The sequence below is a fragment of the Trichechus manatus genome, unplaced genomic scaffold, assembly GCF_000243295.1.
Source record: "Trichechus manatus latirostris isolate Lorelei unplaced genomic scaffold, TriManLat1.0 scaffold00219, whole genome shotgun sequence".
Taxonomy (NCBI): domain Eukaryota; kingdom Metazoa; phylum Chordata; class Mammalia; order Sirenia; family Trichechidae; genus Trichechus; species Trichechus manatus.
The window spans coordinates 1,554,907-1,578,106 of record NW_004444155.1 but is presented as its reverse complement, the minus strand read 5'-3'; the positions used below and the strand labels follow the sequence as shown (position 1 = coordinate 1,578,106).

Sequence of the window (23,200 nt, the reverse complement as noted above, 5' to 3'; positions counted from 1 at the left end):
AAAATCTATTAGTGAGCCTTTTGTTACTGTCTCAGGACTGAACTTTGTTAAATTAGATTCTAACTAAAATACCTGATTTTTTTCTAGCATGTGTTTAAACAGGATTTTTTATTATTATTTAAAAAATAGTGAGCTGTTGTTATGAATTTACTTTTTGGATGTTTTTCTTTGTCCTTACAGACTATTAGACCCAAAAAGGATGTTACCAACCATGTTGCTTTGCCTGTCAAAACTACAAGGCCCATCAACCTTAAACTCCAGCCTAGACCCACCAATATCACAGAGACCCAGAAACCAAAGTTGGATCCACCAAAACTTGTGGGCAAAAGGCTAATTTCAGGATGTATTTCTTCTAACCTAAATTGTAAGCCTTCCAGCAGCAGTCAAAAGCAGCCCAAAACTAGATCATCCGCTACAAGAGAACCATCAAGAAAGCCTATGGGATCATGTCCCAGACAGGAATTGAAAACTACAAAGCAGCAGGTAACAGATCAAGAAAAGGCTAAATGTATGGATTCTGTGGACAATACCCAGGTTGAAAATGAATCCTTGAATCGCTTTCTAAAGGAGATAAATAAAGAGAACCTGCCCCAAACCTTATCAGACTCTGAGAGGAAGCCAGATCCTGAATTTTGTACTGTAAGTAAGCCAGAGACTAACTCTCATAATCCAACCAAGAGCAGGTCAGCTCCTGAACAAGCCTTGGGCAAAAGTTTAATGAATAGTGCTGTTCTGAAAGACAGAGGTAATAAGCCATTTGTTGGAAAAACACAAATCAGGATTCAACCAGTAGAATCACAGCAACTGTCTAGAGGAGCAGATCTTACAAGACGAAGAGAAAAACCCCCAAGGACAGTTCCCTGTCACTTTGTTAAGACCCTTAGTAGGACTCCAGCATCAAAAAAACCTGTGGCCAAGGAACAGGATATAAACATTAGCAGGGCTAAACATGAAAAAGCAGATGAAGCTAAGTTACAATCATATGTTAACGAACAAAAAGCAAAACGTTTGGTACCCCAGACCTACACCGGTTTGCTTCAGGGAAGAATTAACAACAGACATCCAAACATTAAACAAGATCAGAAGCCTAATCAGCCTTGTTTTAGACCCCAGGCATCGTTTGTACTGCAGAATTCAAAAGACTTAAGCAGGAGGCCTGATCTGACAGCTGACAACTCTAATCCAGTAATTCCGAGCACCCCTAGCATAAGAGCAAATGGGACAAATGGGAATAAATGCAACAATGACTTTCAGCCAAAAGTGCAGACTTTGGACTCCAAGTTGAAAAGGACTCTTTACCAGAACTATTTTCTGAATAAGACAGCTCCCAAAACTCAGGCTGGTGACACAACCATGAATAGAAGAATCCCAGATGGGACCCCAACTAACCCAAATATTAAAAAAAAGGCAACAGAGGATCGAAGGTACTTTGCTTTGGTTCTAAAATTATTTTGCAACTTAAAATGATTAGGCAAATGACAACCAAGAATACTTGATCAGGAAATAGACCATAAGTAATGGTTCCTAAGTAATTTTTAGGTATAGCCCTGAAAAAGAAGGAAAAAAAAAGATTTGAAGCAAATTTAACAAATTATTAAGATTTGACAAAGCTTAGTGGTATATACATGTGTTATAAATCATTCTATGTAATTTTCCATATGTTTGAAATAGTTTATATATTTAAAAAAAAAGAAATTCAAACGCAGAATGGATGAGTATAAAATAGAGGTTGTAGGTGTAGACTCCTTGTTCAAGAAGTGCCACACAGGGACTGAGCAATAGACAGGTTAAGAGGAGCCAGAGCAGTGAGTTCACAGAGCTAGAAAGTGGGGAGTTGGTGGCCGCTTGTCAAGCAGACCAGTGGTTAGGTCCAGAAACATCAGGGGAGAAGGAACCAGAAGTTTCCATGAGTCTGAGCAGGCCAAGTTTGGGGAAGTCAGCTAAGGCATACAAGCAGTTCAAAACCAGAGTGCGAAGGGTCAGATGATAGAAATCAGGATCTCCGTTTTCTGGGAGTTAATATTAATAGACATGATGCTTGAAACTGAGCCAAAGGATTGTGTACAGTTTCCGCATAGGGCCAGACCTAGTCTCATAACTGTAAACCTCTCAGTGGAAGCACCTATGTACACCTGGTTGAAGAAGAAAATCAGGAGATTTCCTGGCAAGGGTGAAAGGAACAGGTAAAGTTATACAGTAGCTTAAATGCAGCAGGGTGAAGTGAAGGCAAGATTATTCTCTGGACACAGCCCTGACCAATAAGCTCTCTGCCCCCCTAAAGAGACAGAAAATAAACAACTTAATTCAGGATAATCTGATAGAGAGGGCTAGGGTGGCTTCTTTAAATAGAAGGATCACAGGATATACTCTGTGAGGTAGTGACAGTGACATCTGAGCTGAGAGCTAAGGTTGAGAAGAGGCTAGTGACGAGAAGAAGGACAAAGAAAACTGAGAGCAAAGACCCTGAGCTGAGGAATAAGGAAGTCAAGGTCTCTGCCCTCAAGCTCACAGTCTAGATTAGACAACAGTCCATCATAAGACAATGTGTTGAATGCTGAACATGTCTGATTACAAAAGAGAAGGAACTGTGGAGAAGGTTAAATTCATTCACTCCTTCCTAGAGTGTTCCTTCACCAACAGCGTGCTAGGCGCTGGTGGGTGCAGTGGTGAGCACACAGCCAGTCTGTCCCCAAAGAGAGTGTTGTCTGGTGTGTCAAGTTCTCAAGAAATAAAGTTACACCAGTGAGGACCTGCTAATAAGCTGGCTTCACAGAAAGAAAGCTCCCTCTTACTTGTGATGAGAAGGAAGGCTAAGGAGATAGAAAGGGGGCCCAGAACAGAGGCAACACGTGCCTGCTGTCTCAACTTTTATCAAGAAATAAGTACTTAGAGTGAAGGTGAGTGGGGAGCAGTGCGGCTGAAATCAGCACTGTGTGGATTGTGCTCTGGAGCCAAGGAGAGCAACAAGAGGGTTACTAGGAGCATATGTTCATTCAAAAAAGAGTTATTGGCATTTTAATGTTGAAAAGCAAAACTATAAGGACAGAAAACAGATCAGTGGTTGCCAAGAGCTTGAGGTTGGGGCTGGGTTGAATAACAAGGAGTTTGAGAGATTTTTTGAGGGTGTTGGAACTGTTTTGTATCTTGCTTGTAGTGGTGGTTACTTGACTTCATACATTTGTCGGAACTCACAGAACTGCACACTAAAGGGTGAGTTTTACTGCATGTTGAACACCTATGTGTGCCAGACACTGTGCAAGGCACCCACATCCAGTGCCTTCACAGAGCTTGCATTCTGGTGGAGAAGACAGAAAAATCAACGTGTGATTAAGTAAGACAGGATAATTACAGACATCTCTTCAAGGAGGTGACATTTGATCAAAGAACTGAAGACTGAAAATGCAAGGCCCTGAGCAGGAATGAACTCGGGTCAGGACACTGAAAGGATGCCAGAGTTTCTGAAGTGGTGGGAGAGGGACGAGGGAGAGTGCCATGACATGGGGTCAGTGAGATGAGCAGGAGCCAAATGATGCTGGGCCTTTCAGCCATGGAAAACATTTTGAATTTTTTCCAAGAGTGATGCGAAGTCCCTGGCAGTGATATGATCTGGTTTACGTTTTAAAGATCACTCTAGCTACTGTGCAAAGAATGAATTTGATAACGGTTAGAGTGGAAGCAAGGAGATGAGTTCGCAGGCTGAACGGAAGATGACAGTGATTTGGACTAGGAGGCTGGCAGTGGAGATAGAAGTAATACTAACTGTGCACAATGATGTGTCGGGTGTAGGGGACAGGAAAGTGACTACTCGAAGAGAATGTCTAGTTTTGGGCCCTAGCAACTGGGTGGATTGGGTGCCGTTTAGCAAGGCAGGGAAGACTGTTTGGAACAGAGTCGGAGATGAAAATCAAGAGTTTGTGTGTGTTTGTTTTTGTACAATATTAAATTTGAGATGCATGGCAGATATCAAATTGAGGACATCAAGTAGGCACTGGGTTTTATGAAGCTTGGGGCTCCAGGGAGAGATCAGGCTGAAGATGTCTATTTGTGAACAGTTTTTATTTAACATGTAGTTGTTATTTAAAGAAGCTAGAAAACGTGCATCTCCAGACTCTTAGGTCTACGTGTCTTGGTGCCTCCCTAGCAGCAGCCTACAGGCCACTCAGAAGCAGGAGTGGAGAATGTGAACAGTGGAAGAGATCCAGGATTAGAACTTGGTAGAACCGGAGACCAGCTACTTAAGAAAAGAGCCCTAAAATTACTGGTCTACTTAAGGAAGAAAGGGAGTCATGCGTGGTCAAGACAGGGCTAAGGAACTGGGTAAAGTGGGTCATTTTGAGTGACCAAGACCCTACAGAGGGCAGAATGCAAGTTTGATGGGTCTGAGTGAGTGACTGATAGCAAGCTTATGGTGAGAGAAATGGGGTGCCAAGTGATCTCAGATGTAGGGTGTCTTAGGAAAGTGTCAGAGCCAGCATGCAGATGAAATGAAAATTTCCAGAGAAAAATAATGAAGAATAATCACAAAGTTAACGAATTTGAAGACTGAGATGCTGATCACCTGCAGTCCTAGTGATCCCTATGGCACCTGTCTTTTGAAGAATAGGGCAACCCAGTGCTGCCGTTACCCATTTGTAAATTGTTTTTTAATTCCATTCTTCTGACTTTGCCTGTAGTTGAAGGTCTTTAGTTACACTCAATCTACGCATATCACGTATCTGAGAAGCTTGACTATGTAAAAACTAACCCCTCGCCCCACCTCTTTAATTGCATTACAGGAAACAGCTGGAAGAATGGCAGAAGTCTAAGGGGAAAGTCTATAAGCGGCCTCCTATGGAACTTAAAACGAAAAGAAAAGTAATAGAGAAAATGAATGTTTCATTCTGGAAGAGCATTGAAAAAGAAGAGGAAGAAAAGAAAGCCCAATTTGAACTGTCCAGTAAAATCAATAACACTCTGACAGAATGTCTGCAGCTCATTGAAGGGGTAAGTGAGGAGGATACACTCCCAGAGCTTTGCCTCAGGGTCCCGGAATGTTTACATGGGTTTCTTCAATATAGTGTAGGGGAGTTACCTATTCCATCTGTCTTGGTAGAAATTTAGCTGTTCTTTTTAATATAGAGGAAGAGCACTAATAATAATGGTGGTTATTAAATAGTGGTTCTTGTATGCCAGACACTGTTGTAAGCACTTGACATGTATTACCTCTTAACTATCATAACGGCTATCACTATCCTCACTTTACAAAGAGAGTGGAGGCCCAGAGAAGTTAGGAAACTCTCTCAAGGAGTCTGTCTCCAGATCCAAAGATCCAAAAGGAACTTTGCCTTCTCTGTGTATCAAGGTCCAAAGAGTCCACATTTAACATTTGGGTTTGAAGCTGAAGTCAAAAGCAAGATCATGTGTAAATATGTATTGTTCTAAATGCTCTGAGTAGCTATAAACAGCGTCTAAATTATGTCTTGGATTCTGCAGATAAGAATAAAGTAGATGACAGGCAAAGGGTATGATCCTTAGGAGATTCCCTGAAGGAACCTAATTTACAATTATGGAACAGACTTCTGTACCAAAGCCCTTGCCTGAAACAAGCCCCATCCTGTCCTTTGGCTGGTAATGTTGGGAAAGACCATCAGCAAAAGAAGGAAACCTTCACTTTAGGTCAGCTCCAGGCAGTTCTGCGTTTTTTTCACAGCGTTCAGTTAAATATTAACTATTTCTCCTTTGTGGAATTAAACTTCAGTTTTTTTTTCTGTTTTCATTCCTTTCCCTTTTAAAACTTTTATTTTTTGTTTTTATTTTTTAAAATAAAAAAAGAATACATTTGTAGTATTAAAAACATTTCAAACAATGCAGACAAATGACCACTGTCCCTCCCTTCCCCCCATAACCTCCTCCCCACCACACACACACGCGTCCCACGGTTCTCCCTGGAGGTGACCACTACTGCCAGTTATCCTTCCAGATGGCTTTTATGTGTGTACATACAGTGTAGGTACATAGAGAAATGAAATATATACCTTTGTGAGTTGCAATTATTTTGTTCCAGATTTTCACATATGTTCTTAGGTTGTCTTTTGTGCTTTCCTATCAGTTTTGTCAATGAGTTCGATATTTTTCTTTTTCCCATACACTGAAAATAGTTAATACAACATGGGAATTGTTTAGTTCTTTGAAGTTTGGTAGAACTTTCCCATAAAATTACCTGAACCATGCTTCTTTGGGGATAGTTTTGTGTATATCTTTTCAGTCTCTTCTATGTTGGTCTGTCTAAGTTTTCTATTTCTGTTTCTTTCTTTGGAAACACCGGTGGCACAGTGGTTAAGTGCTACGGCTGCTAACCTGAGACGGGTTTGTGTGAAAGTAATTTATTAGGAAGAGGTTCCCAGGGAAAACTGGTAGGGGAGTGGTGGGGATATGGGGTCAGAAAGGAAGGGAGGCCAGGCAGGGTACAGTATCAAGCAAAGTCCCATGGAGGGTAACTTGGGCACAATCTCACAGGGAGCTCTGGAGACAGTGGGGTACACCTCTCAGAGTCGTACTGATCAGCGGGAAGTGAACTGGGTTATTAACACTGCCACAGTTGTTGGTGAATGGCTGCCCCTAGGGGAATATAAATCCCAGGCACTTCTCTTCTGGCTGTCTGGACACATACAAAGAGGCCATCAGAAATAAAAGCACATTGTGACCCTGTGTGCACAAAAATAGTAAAGGGGCAGAGGTGATATGGGTGCTACACACGGGACTAACAAAGCAAAGGGGACCTCAGGAAACAGTGGCAATAACTGCAGCAATCGGTTACACCTGCTGAGTTTAGGGGAACAAAGAGAGGTTAGCAGTATCAGAAACTAGAAACTAGAAGAGACGAACCCCTGTGAAATGGGACTCCACCTCTGAGGAAGGCTTACTACCCAGCAGATGCTGGTACCCTAGGAGCTGAAGGAAGAGCTGTAGGGTGGGACTCAGACCTTGAGGAGAGAATGCTGCCCAACAGTTGCTCATGCCTCTGACGGGACACAGTGAGGCAGGTTCTAGGAATTCCAGAAAAAGGGTGGAAGCTGGAGCCAACTACTGCTGCCAGGGCAAAGGGCCATTGCTGGTATGAGGGAAGCAAACCGGAAGGAGGATGTTCCCTCTCCATCCCTGCATTTTCCCTCTAGTGCCCCCTCTTGGTACAGCCCAACAGCAAGTTGAGTTCTTTAACCCAAAAGTTATTTTAGAAGAATATGATTTAATTGCTAGATGTGTTGCTGTGTTTTGTTTTGTTTTGTTTTTCTGGCTCTCTTTCTGTTATTTTTTAATTATATTCTTTGTATTTCTGTAAACTTTATATTTTTCATAGGTATGTTAGTTACATAAAGATTCTTGACTTGCTTTGATTTCTATTTTGTCTGATATTAATCTTGCACCCTTGCATTTTGTTGTTGTTGTTGATATTTGTCTGGTAAATCTCTTTCTATCCTTTTATTTTTAAACTTTCCTGTATTGTTTTATTTTAGGCATGTCTCTTGTGAATGCATACAGTGGAATTTTTTTAACCAAATCTGAAACTGCTTTCGCTAAATGTAAACTTTCAATTTTAAATTTTTTAAAGTGAATTTAGCTCATACATATTTATTGTGACCATTCACATGTTTAAACTTACGCCCACCATTTTATTTTGTAATTCAATTAACATGAATTCTTTTTTTGCTTATTTTCCCTCATTTCTGTATTTGATCCCGTTTTCTTTATTCCATAAAGAAAGCATGTAAATAGAATTCACAAAATAAAATGGTAGGTGTAAGTTCTAACATGGTTTGCAAGTTGTATATCCTATTCTTCTGTAGTTACTGGTAAATGTTTAAAATATGTTTATATTTAGGATTGATCAATATAAATATTCCCCTTCCCCCTCCCTTTTTCTCGCCAAACAGAAAGGAAATTTAGCAAGTTTTTATTTCCTTCCTTACCACTCTTTCAGCTCCACCTTCTGTGTTGAGATCATTTGAATTTTAGTTCCAGATTGATGTTACTGTTTTAAAGTTTTGCTGGCTTCCTTTCTCACAACTCTTCTATTATTTCAAGTCTTCCACTTGGATTCTAAAGTTCATTCACCAGTGACCTTATTGTTTCTCAATGATTAATTTTCTATGTCCTTATGCTTGTGAAAATTTTATTATTTAACCCTCATGCTGGAATCATAGTTTGACTGGGAAACTTTCCTAATTGTACATTATTTTCTCTGGGAAATATTAAGTTAATTGCTTTATTTTCTTCCTTGCATTTGGAGTTCTTGATTTAAAATCTCATGTCAGTCTGAGTCTCATTCCTCTATGGGAATCCTTCCACTGCCTGCCTTCCTGTCTGAAACTTTTAGGATTTTCTTTTTATCCTTGGTTTTCTGATGGTTCTTGGTTCCAGTGGTTCTAGTTTCATTCATCCTGCTTGGCTCTCTGAGGGCCATTTCAATCTGAACCCTTATATCTTTGTTCAGTTCTTGTAAATTTTCTTCTGCAACTGCTCTGAGTGTGTTCTCCTTTGTTCTCTCAATATTTCTCTGAGAAATTATCTTACATGGGTATTGGAATTCCTGAGTAGGTGTATCCTCCAGAACTGTTAACTTTTCTTTCGTACTCTTCATTTCTTTGTTTTTTTGCACCTGAGTTCTGGGAGAATTCCTTTGCTGAATCTTCAGCTCACTGATTTATTCTTCAGAGGTATCCATGCCAGTGTTCAGCCCTTTTCTTAGTTCTTTTGCACAGCAGTCCATTCTAGTCTTCTGGTGACAGGCAGTATTCTCTCTTATCACTCTGAAGATGCTGACTGTAGTACTCTTAAAATTTCTTCCTCTTTGCTCCAGTGTTCATGCTTCTGTTTTTTGGGATTTTATTCCTCTTTCATGTGGTGGTGGTTTTCTCAAACATTGATGATTCTTGGTTGTGAGTTATCTTGTATCTCTTCCATCTCGTGAGGAGTAGAAGTTGCTGCTCGCATGAGCATGCCTGTACCTCGGCTCCTGGGCGTGGTAGCTCCTCCTTCCTCCTGGTCCATGTCACTTTCCTGCTCTGGGCACAAGCCAGAAGGGGACCAAACCAGTGAAATAATCTTGAAGTTCCTTTTTGTGCATAAATGATTACTCTAGGGGGTTTGTTTGTTTGTTTTTTCACAAATAAAAATGTAGAGCATACTTCTTTACCTTCAGCTATGATATACATTTTTCTGTATGTTTGGTCTCATGTAAATTTAATGATCATTGTCAGAACTCATTGACATGTACAATTAAAATGAATGCATTTTATTGTATGTAAACTGTACATCAGTCATGTTGAAATTTTTTTAAAAAGTTCAAAAAATTAATGATCAGACTGATTTCTGCATACTTGCTATGCTAAATATTAGGAGATGTGAGAGTGACAATGAGATGGTAATAACTTCCTCTGGGCGTTTTATTTTTCCAGGGTGTATTTTCTAATGAAGTGTTTACCATATTGTCCAGTATTCCTGAGGCTGAAAAATTTGCTAAATTCTGGATCTGCAAAGCAAAGCTGTTGGCAAGAAAAGGCACCTTTGATGTTATTGGGCTGTACGAAGAGGCCATTAGAAATGGGGCAACAGTGAGTATCTGTCTTGGGTGGGTGACTTCTTAAAAATTCTCTTTCATGTGGGTTCTCTATTATGCACAATATGGCAGTTATAATAATGCGGTGTTAAACTTCTAAGTATTACTTCATAAAGTTATATACAGAATATGAAGTGCAGTATGTCCTTTGTGAACATTTTAGATGAAAATACTTAGTTTGTAGAAAACGGTACTACATGTAAACCAATAAACCAGTAGAGCCAGTTTTCTTTGTCAAGTGAGTGTGTCTCACGTAGTAATCACTGTAGAAATATCCACGATGGAGTGTAATAGCATAGAACGTTGTAATGTCAATATCTGGGGCGTATAAAGCCATGCCGTACATAAAGAACCTAGAAATAAATTAAACCCAACACGTCAATATCCATAAACCAATAATTCAGAGCCATCACAAAAATAACTTATAATTCTAAAACCTAGAGAAAACCACTGTCTCTCTCTCTCTCTCTCTCTATGTATAGTTTTCTTTTTTTACAGACTGCCTCAAATAATTATATAACTCTTTTCACTTAAATTTCACTTTCCATGTCGTTATATACCCTACAGTAGTACCTTTTTCCATCATTGTTCAAAATCAGAGTTATACATGCACATAGTTTAAACAGTTCAAAAAGATGTACTAGGAAAAACATCAATCCTCTGCTTTCCTCCTCCCCTCTACCATTTCCCACTTCCCAGGCAAAACTGATTATTTTGATATTTACCACTGTAGTTTTAGATAATATGCTTATGTTACTATTTCTTAGTTTTTCACTTTTAGACATGATTTGTGGACTTACATCTATCTTAGCCTTCTTTCACACATACCTACCTGGACCCCTAGCACACACACATATATACCTCTACCACTTTTGAATACCTTTGCCATTCTTCATATTTCTATTAGAATCATATGGAAAGCCTGGTCACTATTCAGTGTTCACATTATTTGAATATATAAGAAATATATCAATATATTGAGCCATTTAATATACACTAAGATTGCTTTGCTTTCACACACAACTGTCTACTTCTCTGAAATTGTCTTGGTTTTCTTTTGTTTAGTTATCTGAGTACTTGTCATATAATTAATTCCCAAACTCTTCTCTAATTGTCTAAATTTCTCAATATTTTTAAAACAGCAGATATTTTATTGATTTCTTTTTCTTGGAGAACTTTCTCCCAGAGCCTGTTGGTCAGTTCCAGGCTGGACAGATTGCTCTTTACCCCCTGTTTTTACCAGCTGTCATCCTGGGATTTCCTTTCACCATCACCTCATATTCCTTTCACATCCTTTTTGAGTTGGGTAGATCCCCTCTTTCCTGAATATCTTCTTCATTCTTGGTTTAGTCCCTCATTTTGGCAGAGCACATCCTCCAGTTGCTTCATAGACAGACATTTGGGAGATAAATTTGATATCTGGGCTGGGTAAAGAATTCTAGGTTAGAAATCATTCAGAACTGCAGAGGTGTTGCTCCAACGTTGGAAAGACTGAAGTCATTCTAATTCTTGATCCTTTGTATTTGGTTGTTGTTTCTCTGTGGTAATTTGAAGGCTCTTGCCCCACTCCTGCCACAACTGTTCTGAACTTTCACTAGAATGTGCCTAGACATGGTCTGACTTCATCTATCATGCTGGGCCCTTCAGTTCTGGAACATTTTCTTGAGTGATGTCATTGATGATTTCTTTCCTTCCAGTTTCTCTAGTTTCTTTCTGAAACTCCCATCATTTTGATATTGGACCTCTTGGACTTATTCTCTGATATCTTTTTTTTTTTTTCTTCTGTTCTGTCTGTCTTTTGCTCTGCTTTCTAAATGATTTCCTAAAACATGTCTTCTAACCTTTCTATTGAGCTTTTGCTTTCTACTATCATATTTTTTTTATTTCCAAGATTCCTATTTTCTGATTGCTTTTATATATATAATATTCTGTTATTTGTTAGTTGCAGTATCTTCTTTTACCTCTCTTAGAGTATTAATGACAGTTTTTTTAAGTTTTTTCCTTCCTGCATTGTCTGCTTTTCTTCTCTCTCACTCTTACGCTCATTCTCGCTTTCTGTCTCAGTCTCTCTCTCTCTCTCTCTCTCTCTCTCTGAAACTGGGCTGTTTGCATATGTTTAAGAGATGATTTTGAAAAACCTTATTAAAGGCTCTGGACACATGGATGGATCTTTACCATAGGGTGAACTTAGACAGGTCAGATTCTCTAGAGAAGGCTCTTCCGGTGTCCTTCCTGAACTATAAACCAGGCTGCCAGTGTTGTAGGGCAGAAGAGCACTGGGAGTCTCAACCTTCAGCATGGAAACTTTCATTTATCCCCTTTTTCAGTAGGCAAAGAGTAGGGACCCTCACCTTGCATGATGTCCCCCAGAGACTGACTTGGAGAATACATTCCCAGTTTACTGTTAGGATGAAGTTGAGGGAGAGGAGCTAGCACACAGTCACCTGGCTGCATGGAGTTCCCTTATGGAGGGTGGGCTTGATCAGACACTCCAGAGTCTTCCTGATATTAGCCCCACCACTCATTTCTGAGCCTTTCTGAGGCACTGTGGTATGAATTAGGTTGTTTCTCAGCCACAATGCCAGCTTAAAATTTGACCCTCTCAAGTCAGTTCTCTCTCTTTCTTCTGCCTTCCAGCTTCCAAAATCTTACTGCTATTTCTTCTCTCTATTCTTTGTGGGTTATTGTCTTTTTTTAAATCCCTGTATTATCATTTCAGTAGAGTTTCAAGAGGGATTAGAAATAAATGGGTATTCAATACAGGTCTTTATCCAGAAGTCTGTAAAAATGTAAAATACACTTAATAAATGTTTTATATAATTTGGACTCTTTGCAGTGCATTCTGTACATTTATTCCCATTTGATTAAGCTTAAAACTTAGGGGTTTTTTTGTAAAAATGTATGGCTAGCTTTGCTTTTCTGCTATATTGTCAGTTTATATCCATTATATATTTTCTACAGAATCCCAGGTCAGAAAGACCAACCTCCAAATACAATGTTCCTGTGGTACAAAAGTAAAGTTCCCTTCATGATATTATAATTCATGGCATGGGTCACATAATTTCTAAGAGGGAGGCTGTCTTAGTTATCTAGTACTGCTGTAACAGAAATACCACAAGTAGATGACTTGAACAAACAAGTTTAATCTCTCACAGTCTAGGAGGCTAGAAGTCCAAATTCAGGGTACCAGCTCCAGGGGAAAGCTTTCTCTCTCTCTGTTGGCTTTGGGGGAAGGTCTTTGTCATCAATCTTCCCCTGGCCTAGAAGCGTCTCAGCATAGGGACCCAGGGTCCAAAGGACACGCTCTGCTCCTGCCACTACTTTCTTGGTGGTATGCGGTCCCCCTATCTCTCTATTGGCTTCTCTCTTTTATATCTCAAAAGAGATTGACTCAAGATACAGCTTAATCTTGTAGATTGAGTCCTGCCTCATTAACATCATAGAGATAGGACTTAACAACACATGGGAAAATCACATCAGACGACAAAATGGTGGACAATCACACAATACTGGGAATCATAGCCTAGCCAAGTTGATGTATATTTTTGGGGGACACTATTCAATCCATAACAGAGGCTATCGCAGATAATTTCATCCGAGAATTACTTTTCTATAAAGGTTCTTTGGGGTTTTGTTTGTCAGTTTGCTTGTTTTAAGGTATGTGGTTAAGTTATGGTACCAAATAAAAAAAGAAAGGAAAGGAAAGACTGGGGAGAAATTACCCAAAATACTAACAAAGGTTTGGGTAATGAAACTATGGATGGTTTCTTTTTTTTTTAAGTTTAATCTATTTCTCAATGTCCCTGTAATTTCTATAATAAAAACAAAAATTAAACTAAGACAAAACTAAAAATATATTTTCTGTATGGCTGGCTTTACATTTTTGGGTCAGATCTTTCTGTAGGAGAACATCGCCAGTGTAATCATGCAAATCAGTAACAACAGAATTTGATTTAGAGAATTTTCTTATCAACAACTTTTCCATAAACACATCTCTTCATTAAAGTCATGTGCCTGCATTTAGCCAACATTTTGTCTATTCCTTCATTTTTCCCATGAAGCTATAAATCTGAAACTTTCTAAGTGTTATTTATAGCTAAAGGCAAGAGACAAAAAAGGAAACATTTTTATTAGAAAAAGTAGTTCCTTTGATGTTAAACAAAGTACCTTAGCTCATTTTTTCCATTAATGTTTTTAATATTGTTTATGTATATTCTTCCTTCCTTCCAGCCAATACTAGAGTTGCGGGAAGTTATTCTTAATATTTTGCAAGACCCAAACAGAACCGTGGAAGGTACTGTTAATTTTGTGTTTAAATTTGTCCCCTCTGGCTGTGTAAGGAAAAGTCATCCAAGGAAAAATGGAAAGATTTATAAGTCCCCTGAAATACCTCTCACTTCTTGATTTCTGTGGCCTGATCCTTACAGCATTGTCCTCAGCGGATGTGTTTCTATTTTTATGAGTAAATAGAGTACTCAGTGCTGAGCAAAGGCTGTCTGCACTAGAGCAGCCTAGACCGGAGTGTTCTGCTTCTCTGGAGTCCTAGTGGGAAAAGACAAATGGCTCTTTCTCAGAAGAGACTGAGGCAGAATGGAGAAATGTCTCGTTTAAGTTACATGAAGTTTAATCATAACAAACGCACCAACACTTATCCATCCAGACTCACACTGTCTCGTTCAGAACAGCCATCTGGAGGTTCTTCGCTTAGTTAACCATTCCTGCCATTGGTCAGAACCCTCAGAGGACTCTCCTTTGATAAATATTGTGCCCACACAGTGAGTGGCATGCGATGATTGTTTATATTTGTTATACGAATCAAAAGGAAAAAAACAAGCTACTGCTAGAAAATAAAACGGATTATTTTATCATCTTAGAATGTGAGAAATCTTTTTGCTTTAAGAATATACTTAACTTTGGGGAACAATCAAGTCATTTGAATTTACATTTGAATTTACATTTTTGGGAATAGGGTCATAGAGTAATTAACGCTCAATAGTAGACTCTGGCGGGAAACGGTGCTACAATGCAGATATTTGCTTATAATATATGGTAGTGTTCTTCAAAGGATAAAAAAAGGAGAGAGTCAGAATTCACGCCTTTACCATTTGTTGGCCCATTCGTTGAGTCTCAGCCTCTAGCCACAACGTCTGCCTGCTTCTAATTTCCTTCCTTTCATTTTGGTCTTTGCTATCGGACTTTCATGAAAATTGTGTTAGTACGAGACTTTTTTTCATCTGCTGTCCAAGGTGATAGCCATGTATTTGTCCCTGGGGAGAGAGGGGATCAAGGTATGGTGTGAAGGATAGAAGGCCAGTGACTGGTCACTAAGGGGGCTCTCTCGAAGAGTTTGGGGATGTATTCAGAGTGTTGCAAGGATATCAAGGATCCCTCCTCAAGTGGCAGGGAGGCCTAAAGGCTTTCTGGAGTACTGGTTAGAAGGGCTAGCCTGGCTTGGCAGGGTACTGCTATTGTGCTTAGAAGGGAAAACTAGTTATAAGTCCTGCTTAAAAATCATCCACTCCTTATTTAGTATACAGAGTCCATGAGGATCACTAGAAATCATTACCTGTATGTAGTACTCTTTCATTTTATTGATTTTTAGCTTAAATATTAAATTGTTCAGCCTTACTTTCCTCTTGACATTGCATACCCAGGAATCACCTCTGACTCTTTAGCTGCTGAAGAGCTGATCAAGAAGATGGAATCTGAAAAGTCTTGTCTTTCTCCAAAAGAGAGGGAGCAGGTTACAGCAACACCCCAAGTAACCAAAGCATGCCAGGATAATCATCCTGGCATCAAATTACAGATCGCCCCCATCCCTCGGTAAGCAAATTCTAAAGCATGCTTTTGTGTTCACGGGTCTAATTCAAGTCCAGCTCTCAATTCCTCCTCCACAGATCCACAGTAACAACAGTTACAGATACCTTCTGCCTTCTCTGAGGGCCAGGCAGTCTAATCAGATGGACACTCCACAGTTCATTCTGGAATCAGGGAGAAGCCATCTCAGGATGAGAGCTGCCCTACACAGAGCTCTTGTACCAACCTACACTGACATGTCTGTCGTGTTCTATGAAATGCCTGTCGTGTTTTATTTTAGAATAAATAGAATTTCCAAAGAAGTTATAAGGTCCTGAACAGGGGGTCAAACTGGAACGAACTGGTTCAAAGCCCTGGTTCTGAATGAATCTCTTGCTGTCTCTCACATCTTTCAGACTAATTGGAATGCCCGAAGTGCAAGACATGAAGCTCATCACTCCTGTACGGCGTTCAGCGAGGATCGAACGGGCCGTGTCCCGCTATCCAGAAATGCTACAGGACCATGATTTAGTAGTGGCTTCCCTTGATGAACTATTAGAAGTGGAAGAAACAGAGTGTTTTATATTCCGCAAAAATGAGGCTTTGCCTGTAACCGTGGAGTTTCAGATCCTTGAATCATAATTTCTTGATACTTAAAAAAAGTCTCTGGTGTTTCAGAGCCTCCCTGAGACAAGAACTACCCTTGTCTGAGTGACCTGGAAAAACATGGACAATGGAGAGGCATCATGGATGCAGATTACGAACTCTTGGGACTCAGAAAGTGATTCACTGGAATTAACTCTGAAATTGTATATCCCAACAGGAATATCTGGTTTATTTGTTTAAGACTGTAGTTCTACAGCATACAAAAATTTCAAACTATTGACTATTAACCAATTTATTCCACAAGTATGGTAAAATTTGTGCTTTATTCATCTACTTTAATCCCAACATAATTAATTTTTGTTATCAGACAGTTGGTGCCACAATATGATAGAGTTTCATTTATGTATTCACCTTAGCAAAGAGAGCAAGTTCTCACAGCATGGAAAACCTGAGCTTTGAAGCTAGCTTACAATTATTTGCTAACCTGGATGAGCCCGGGCGGACCATCCAGTCAATGACTGTCCTAGCTATAGCTTTGCTCAGAGATTGCAGACGCCTTGTACGACTCGCCATCACAGTGTCCTTGTAGATGACGACTAATTCTTGTCTTTTCTGGGTCAGGGTTCCTCTCGTGAAACAAAATCCTAAGTCAGGGTGGTCCGTCCAAACCTAGTGGTTAGAGTGGCCCAGGTGACCACCCAAACCTAATTTTGCATTTGTTATTCAGATATGCTTCAAGAAAAAACAGAAGGGGCAGGGCAGAGGGATGTGGAGGGGGTGCTTGCTTTCAGTTCCTTGTCCACTTGGGGAGACCTGTCCTGAGAAGGAAATGCAAGCTCCTGAGACCACTATAGAGGTTGCTTTTCCTTCCTCCTGGGCAACTGTGCTTGGAAAGGTCAAGTCAGAATCATTATATAAATATAATGTACAGAAAAACATAGCATGTTTTTGTTTTTTTTAATTTTAGCTTTCTTAAATATTTAAGTATTATCTAAAAAACATAAATGAATTTTTGTTAGTCTTTAAAAGTTTCTGCTTATTCATTTATCTTATTTATTGTAGAAAACAGTGATGATGGCTTGGCCTAGAGAATTAGGAGCTTGTCTGGGGAAACACCACAGTTATTTGCCAAGAGGCCTGACAGGGAGCACTCATCACCCTGGAGAACTTAACCTTAATCAAGGGTCTCACCATCAGCCTCACCCAGGGACTGGATTTTGTGAAAGTGAGGGAAACAGATCCCTTTTTCAGGATCGGATTTACAGTAATGAGGTTCATAAAACTGAAGTATACAATGATAATGCCAATAAACTAACTTTCAGTGAGAAACAATAGTCACTGCATCCAAAATGGCAGGAACCCGCACAACCAGTCTCCTCCCTGAGACAGCCTTGCCTGTGAAGCCAGAGAGTTGCTTAAAGGCCACAGTCAGATCATGGGAACTTAGAGGAATCAAAGATTCAAAATCACCAAATTAAGTCTGAAGCAAGTCCCTCCCTATTAGAAATGTCCTTCCTCAGGCTGTCTGAAATCCCTTGACAGGATCCTGGTGGCTGCTCCTATGCTGCTGTCCTTTGCTTGTCCATTCATCTTTTCTTGGCTTCCGGAATCACTCGTCCTTTCCCCCAACCTCCACCCCCAGCCCAGGCCTGGGAACCAGCCATTCTGTGTGTGCTTTGCTGTCTCTCCCCAGTTCCTTGCAGGATGTCTCCCTGTACCACACTGAGTACTAACAACAACCTCGGTTGAACTACTCAACTTTAATAATGTATAGTTTTCAAACTGACCAATTGGAGGCTTGAACAACCATCCCAGATGAAATAGAGGCTTCAGGATACAACAGGATGTGGCAATGATTGTCGGTGCTACAGCAACTGCAGAAAACTGCACCCTGGTTCCGGGGCTCTTTACAGGTACTCAGTAGCCCTCTTGTTTAGTAAGTAGCTGCTCCTGGAAGCAGAGGGCAGGAGGGAGGAAGATTGATGGGAAATTGTAATGGAGATATGGACCTTTGCAGAAATCAAGTCTAATGTTTAGGGAAGCCTTCTTAGAGGAGGTAAGTATAAAGCAAGTTTGAAAGGAAGGTAAACGAGGATTTTACTGGCATCCTTGTGCAGAATGGCCAGAAAGCAGAAGACAAGGAGGAGAGGAACACTAGTTCACGGTTATCAGTGTTTGCTGTGTGCCTGCACTCGGCTACAACTCCTACATACCATAAAGGACATCTGTTTTTGCCTGCTGGGTATCTCATCCCTCTTTTGAGAAAAGCTCCCCAATTTCTTTAAGACCACCTCTTTCCCACTCACAGCCTATGTGGTTTAAACAGAACAGACTCCACCCAGGGTGAGCACATAACCTAGACCCGGTCAATGAGGAGCTGGCATCTCCCGGCCAGACAGGAGGAAGGTGTCATGCCTCAGGCGGAACCAGTGAGACTCATTTCCAGAACTTTTGTTGGAAAGAGACTCTTGCTAGCAGAGTTGCTGGAAAGACAGGATGGAAATCTTATCACCATGTGAAAAGACCTACCCAAGAATGGCACCAACATAGCATATGCTCTGTGAGCTGGAGAGAGCGAGGTTCCTTCTGTGACATTATTTGATTCCCTGGCTAAAGTTCTGGCTGGAGCCATTCTAGCCCCTGGACTTTTCTGTTACATGAAACAATATGCTTCCTTTTATCTTAAGCCAGTTTCATTTGAATTTCTGTCAGCTGCTCATTAGCAATCCTCACTAGTATACACACATATAAACTGTTATAACAGTATAGGAAACTCAAACTGTTCCCAATTTACCAAGCAGGAATTTCTGTGATAGCAAAGTACTGTCATTCATTCTACAAATGAGGTGGCTAGATCACATGTTTACCCCAGGATCACTACCCCAGGAGTACTGCTTCTGTTCCTCTTCTTCATTTCCTGACCACTCAAGACTAGATGCTGGAATTGGGATATTGATTCAGCTACTTTAACTGGACCCAAATGGAAATGCATCTCGTGCATTGACAGTTGAAGTGAAACAGTTCAGTGCTAACATGGTGTCAGGCCCAGGCCCCGTCTATCTTGTGGCTCCGCCATTCCTGGGGTGCAGCCTCGTCCACATGACCAAAGATGGCTCCCAGCCAACTTCGGATTCCACCCAGAGGGAAGGGGAAGGAATGCCCTCTCCTTTTAAGGTCACAGCTTGGAAGTTGGACACATTACTTCCGCTTGGGATGGAGTGGCCAGAACTGGGTCACATGTCTCTACTCATCTTCAAAGAAGGCTAGGAAATGTCTTTTGGGTGGCCACATACCCAACTAAAAATTCCACTAGAAATGGAGGATGACAATCAGTGTCATGGACTCAGGAAAAGTGGAGTACATCTCTAACCAAGGTGTAGATATAGAGGTTGTTGCCTGGTGGACACCCCAGGTATTGCTCTACATGACTTGTTACAGCGAATAAACAAGAGGCCAAGGTGGGAGATCAGAAAGATGCCTTTATTTGATGCTCAAGGAAAGGAGCTACTGGGGCTGCTCCCTCCAAGGCAGATTGGGGGGGAGTGGGCTTTTACAGAGAGCAGACAAGGAAATGCAAATTCATCATGAATACTCAGGATTGACCTTTACACAGGTGCTCAGAGCTTGGGGATGACTACGCGTTTTCTTTAGACAAGGGTTTGATTCCCTAGGATGGAGGAAGAGGTTGATTTGTTTTTTATTAGGATGTTAAGTCTCCACCCAGAGGCAGGTTGAGGCCGTCTATGAACCGTTCTGTGGTTATCTGGTTAAGGACAATTTCAGAAGAATGTGTAGCTTATTCTGCTCGGCGTAGGAGGGTAAGCCAGAGCAGGTGTCTCTTAGAAGGGCTGGGCTCTGAGGCTGCCTGCCTCAAGGTGACATCAGGTTTAAAAAAAAAAAAAAAACGCTGCATCAAATGAGGAGCCCCCAAGTAGAAATATCTATCCCACCCTACCCTGCCCCACCCAAGTCCCTGAGGTTTAGGAAAGTTCCAATCAAAGCTTCGTTTTCTCCACGTCCTCTCCTCACAATATATCCTTTGCCCACTCCTTCCCCTGCAGTTCAACAAGCAAACTCAGGGTCATAATCAACTGGCTGACTGCAGCTCAAAGTAGTATGGAGGAGGACGTGTAGATGCCAGAGACAAAGCGGTGAGCCAGAGGCCCTGGGCCCTGAGATCCGAGGGAAGAGCAGGAGGCCCAGGAAGAAGGCGCGGGGAGTGCTCTAGGCAGAAGGAAAGCGTAGGAAAGGCCCTCAGGCCACCTCTCCTCCCTGTGCGTGTGCAGGCTTCTCTCTCCTTCAGCATTGCTCTTGGTCCTTTTTATCTTCTCTGACCCCGTGGGCTGTTTATCATTCAGTCCTCTTCTACGTTCTCTCTACCCTAGGTGGGAAATTTTAAGGGATGGTTATTATAGTACTGGCTACTATGCCATAATTCAGGACATTTCCAGAAAAGCATGGGCCCCAGGGTCTGAGCAGTTTTCCTGATAAAATACTCTCATCTAGACCTTGTGATGGTTTGTGTGTTGCTGTGATGCTGGAAGCTATGCTACGTGTTTCCAAATACCAGCAGGGTCACCCATGTTGGACAGGTTTCAGCAGAGCTTCCAGACTAAGACAGACTAGGAAGAAAGGCCCAGTGATCTACTTCTGAAAAATATCCAATAAAAACCTTATGGATCACGACAGAACATTATACAATACAAGTGCTGAAAGATTAGCCCAAACATGTCAACAACCATGAAGATGGCGCAGGACCAGGCCGCATTTCATTCTGTTATATATAAGGTCACCACGAGTCGAAGCAACAAGCCCTTGAATAAGAATCTAGTGTTTAAGGCACTAGGAAGATCTGTTCTTTGCCCAGAGAACCTGCCCCTGCAAACTCGGGGGCCTGGAAGATTCTGAAATGTACAGGGGGAACCTGCCCCTGCAAACTCTGGGGCCTGGAAGATTCTAAAATGTACAGGGGGTATAAAAGTTGACTATGAACTCTCTGAACATGTGGCCTGTTGTCCCTTATTTATCCTCAGATATTTCAAACATTTCCATTGTTTAGCCATAGAAAACAAAGTTGGTGAATTGTATCACCAGGCATATTCTTTCAAGGTTTTGCTTTGTCGTTTCAAACATGTAAATATATTCATTCTAAACCAAAAAAAAAAAAAAAAAAAAATTACCATTGAGGCGATTCCAACTCATGGCGCCACGGTGTGTTACAGAGGAGAACTGCTCCATAGGGTTTTCTTGGCTGTAATCTTTACGGAAGCAGATCTCCGAGCCTGTCTTCCATGGTGTCACTGGTTGGGTTTGAACCACCAACCTTTAGATTAGTAGTCGAGTGCAAACCGTTTGTGCCACCCAGGGACCTATATTCATTCTAAGCCTGCATATAATGCCAGATGATTCCACTAACACACAAAAAGTGAGCTGTTGGAGTGGACTAAAATCAGTGATAGCAGAACAATGAAGGGCCGAGGTTTTAATATCTCAGAGAAGCTCTTATCAAAATAAAGAATCAAGTCTTCAAATCGTAAGTATGACTTTTTACATGTTTTACTACATTTATACATCAAGTGCAAAGACCTTTGGGCTATTTCATTTAATGTCTTTCATAGTGACCTGGAATGAAAGAACAGTTAATGAGATCATCTACAACCAATCAGGTATTACTGTTATTACTAGTATTAGAAATAAAAACGCACAGAAGTACTATTTTTAAAAAGAAATGTCTAGAAAATGAGACTAGACGTGAAGCAGGATGCAGCTCATGGGAACTGGGTAAAATAATTTTCTGCTTGATAACACACATTTCCAAACACCTCAAAGGCCACGGGGGAATGCCTTCTAGAATGAGAGCAATACTCTTCCTTCTCCCTAAAAGAAATGTTCCTGGGATCCAAATTTAGGAGACTTCAGTACGGTTGGTTTTTTTTCCTGTTTCCTACTATCTGAAATACATCTCAACCAGAAGGTGACCCGTGGTGCTGACCCACATCTGGGTTCAGTCAGCCTCCACGTAGCCCTCCTGCTCCTCATGTCTCTCTGTGCCCTCAGCCTTCAAGACGTGAGGAAACTCTCTTCCCAAGCTCACACAGTGATGCCAACCAGGGGTAGAAAATGTATCAAGATGCCCTAGGCTGAGGTTGGATGAGGATGAAGGAAAGGGGAGGGAGTCAAACCACACACATCCCTGAGAGCCACAAATATGTCAGAGTGTGTCTATCTGGTGGGTTGGGGTGGGAAAATAGTTGCAAATCACTGACTGAAGATAATGAATGCATTTGAATGTTGAGCTTCTCCTCAGTAAGAGTAAAGTAGCTTATGATTCAGTTTATCGCTGGGCATGCAGGAAGCACTCTATAAACACTGATACCACCCAGCTAAAGAGAACCTATAAAGTGGACATGTTCAAACTCCAGCCCCAGGAAAGCTAGGGTAGAAAAAGGAACCCTCGCTCAGGGTTTGGGGATGCAGGACAGGGCTGGGAGTCACGGCTGCACCCATGAAAGCTGGAGTGTCAGCTCAAGACGGCCTAGAGCAGGGCCCCTCCTCACTGCTGGAGAAGGAGCCTCGGCCTCGGCTTGGAGAGCACGTGCTCCAGCTACTCCCAGGGTGGAGACAGACTAACATGGATGGGCCAGCCGTGCTCTGTGAAGTGCGCAGGGCACCGACTCAGCTAGCCAACCCCTGGGTGAGAATCCGTGAGTCTTACATCCAGTGGTTCTCAGCCCTAAGGACCTAATGCCCCCATTTTCAAAGCAAGTATTTAATTTTCCCCTTTCTATCCTGAACTGTAATTTATAGATAATATAATAAGTGTCACAATAACTTTAAAGTCAATATATAATGCCCTAGATACAACATAACCAGTTGCCATCAAGTCATTGCTGACTCAGGGCTATCCCATTTGTGCAGAGTAGAACTGCTCCATAGGGTTTTCAAGGCTGAGACCTTTCAGAAGCAGATCACCAGGCCTGCCTTCTGAGGTGTCTCTGGGTGGGTTTGAACTGCCAACGTTTTGGTTACTAGTCAAGTGCTTAATTGTTTGTGCCACCCAGGGACTCCAAATATAACATAAAGTGGAAATAAAAAGTAATAATAATGTATTTCTACGTAAATACTCAGATGGCCACGCTTGAAGACAGAAACAAAAAAACACCGCGATTTTCCAAAATGCCCCCTAGGGTTTTTACCTCCCCG

At 41.2% G+C, this 23,200-nt stretch overlaps 1 protein-coding gene across 2 annotated transcripts in view; it reads left to right on the top strand.

Moving 5' to 3' along the window:
- CKAP2L (cytoskeleton associated protein 2 like) overlaps positions 1–17,474 on the top strand; it is a 35,086-nt gene extending 17,612 nt beyond the window's left edge. The window contains exons 4-9 of one of the 2 annotated variants that reach the window (XM_004388862.2): positions 181–1,424; positions 4,776–4,983; positions 9,435–9,590; positions 13,826–13,889; positions 15,250–15,418; positions 15,808–17,474. In XM_004388862.2, coding sequence (XP_004388919.1) covers positions 181–1,424; positions 4,776–4,983; positions 9,435–9,590; positions 13,826–13,889; positions 15,250–15,418; positions 15,808–16,033 — 2,067 coding nt within the window. In that variant the 3' untranslated portion in view covers positions 16,034–17,474. Of the gene's footprint in view, positions 1–180; positions 1,425–4,775; positions 4,984–9,434; positions 9,591–13,825; positions 13,890–15,249; positions 15,419–15,807 lie in introns of those variants that run through there. The other variant, XM_023742815.1, reaches the window with a different exon arrangement.
- The last annotated feature ends 5,726 nt before the right edge of the window (positions 17,475–23,200 follow it).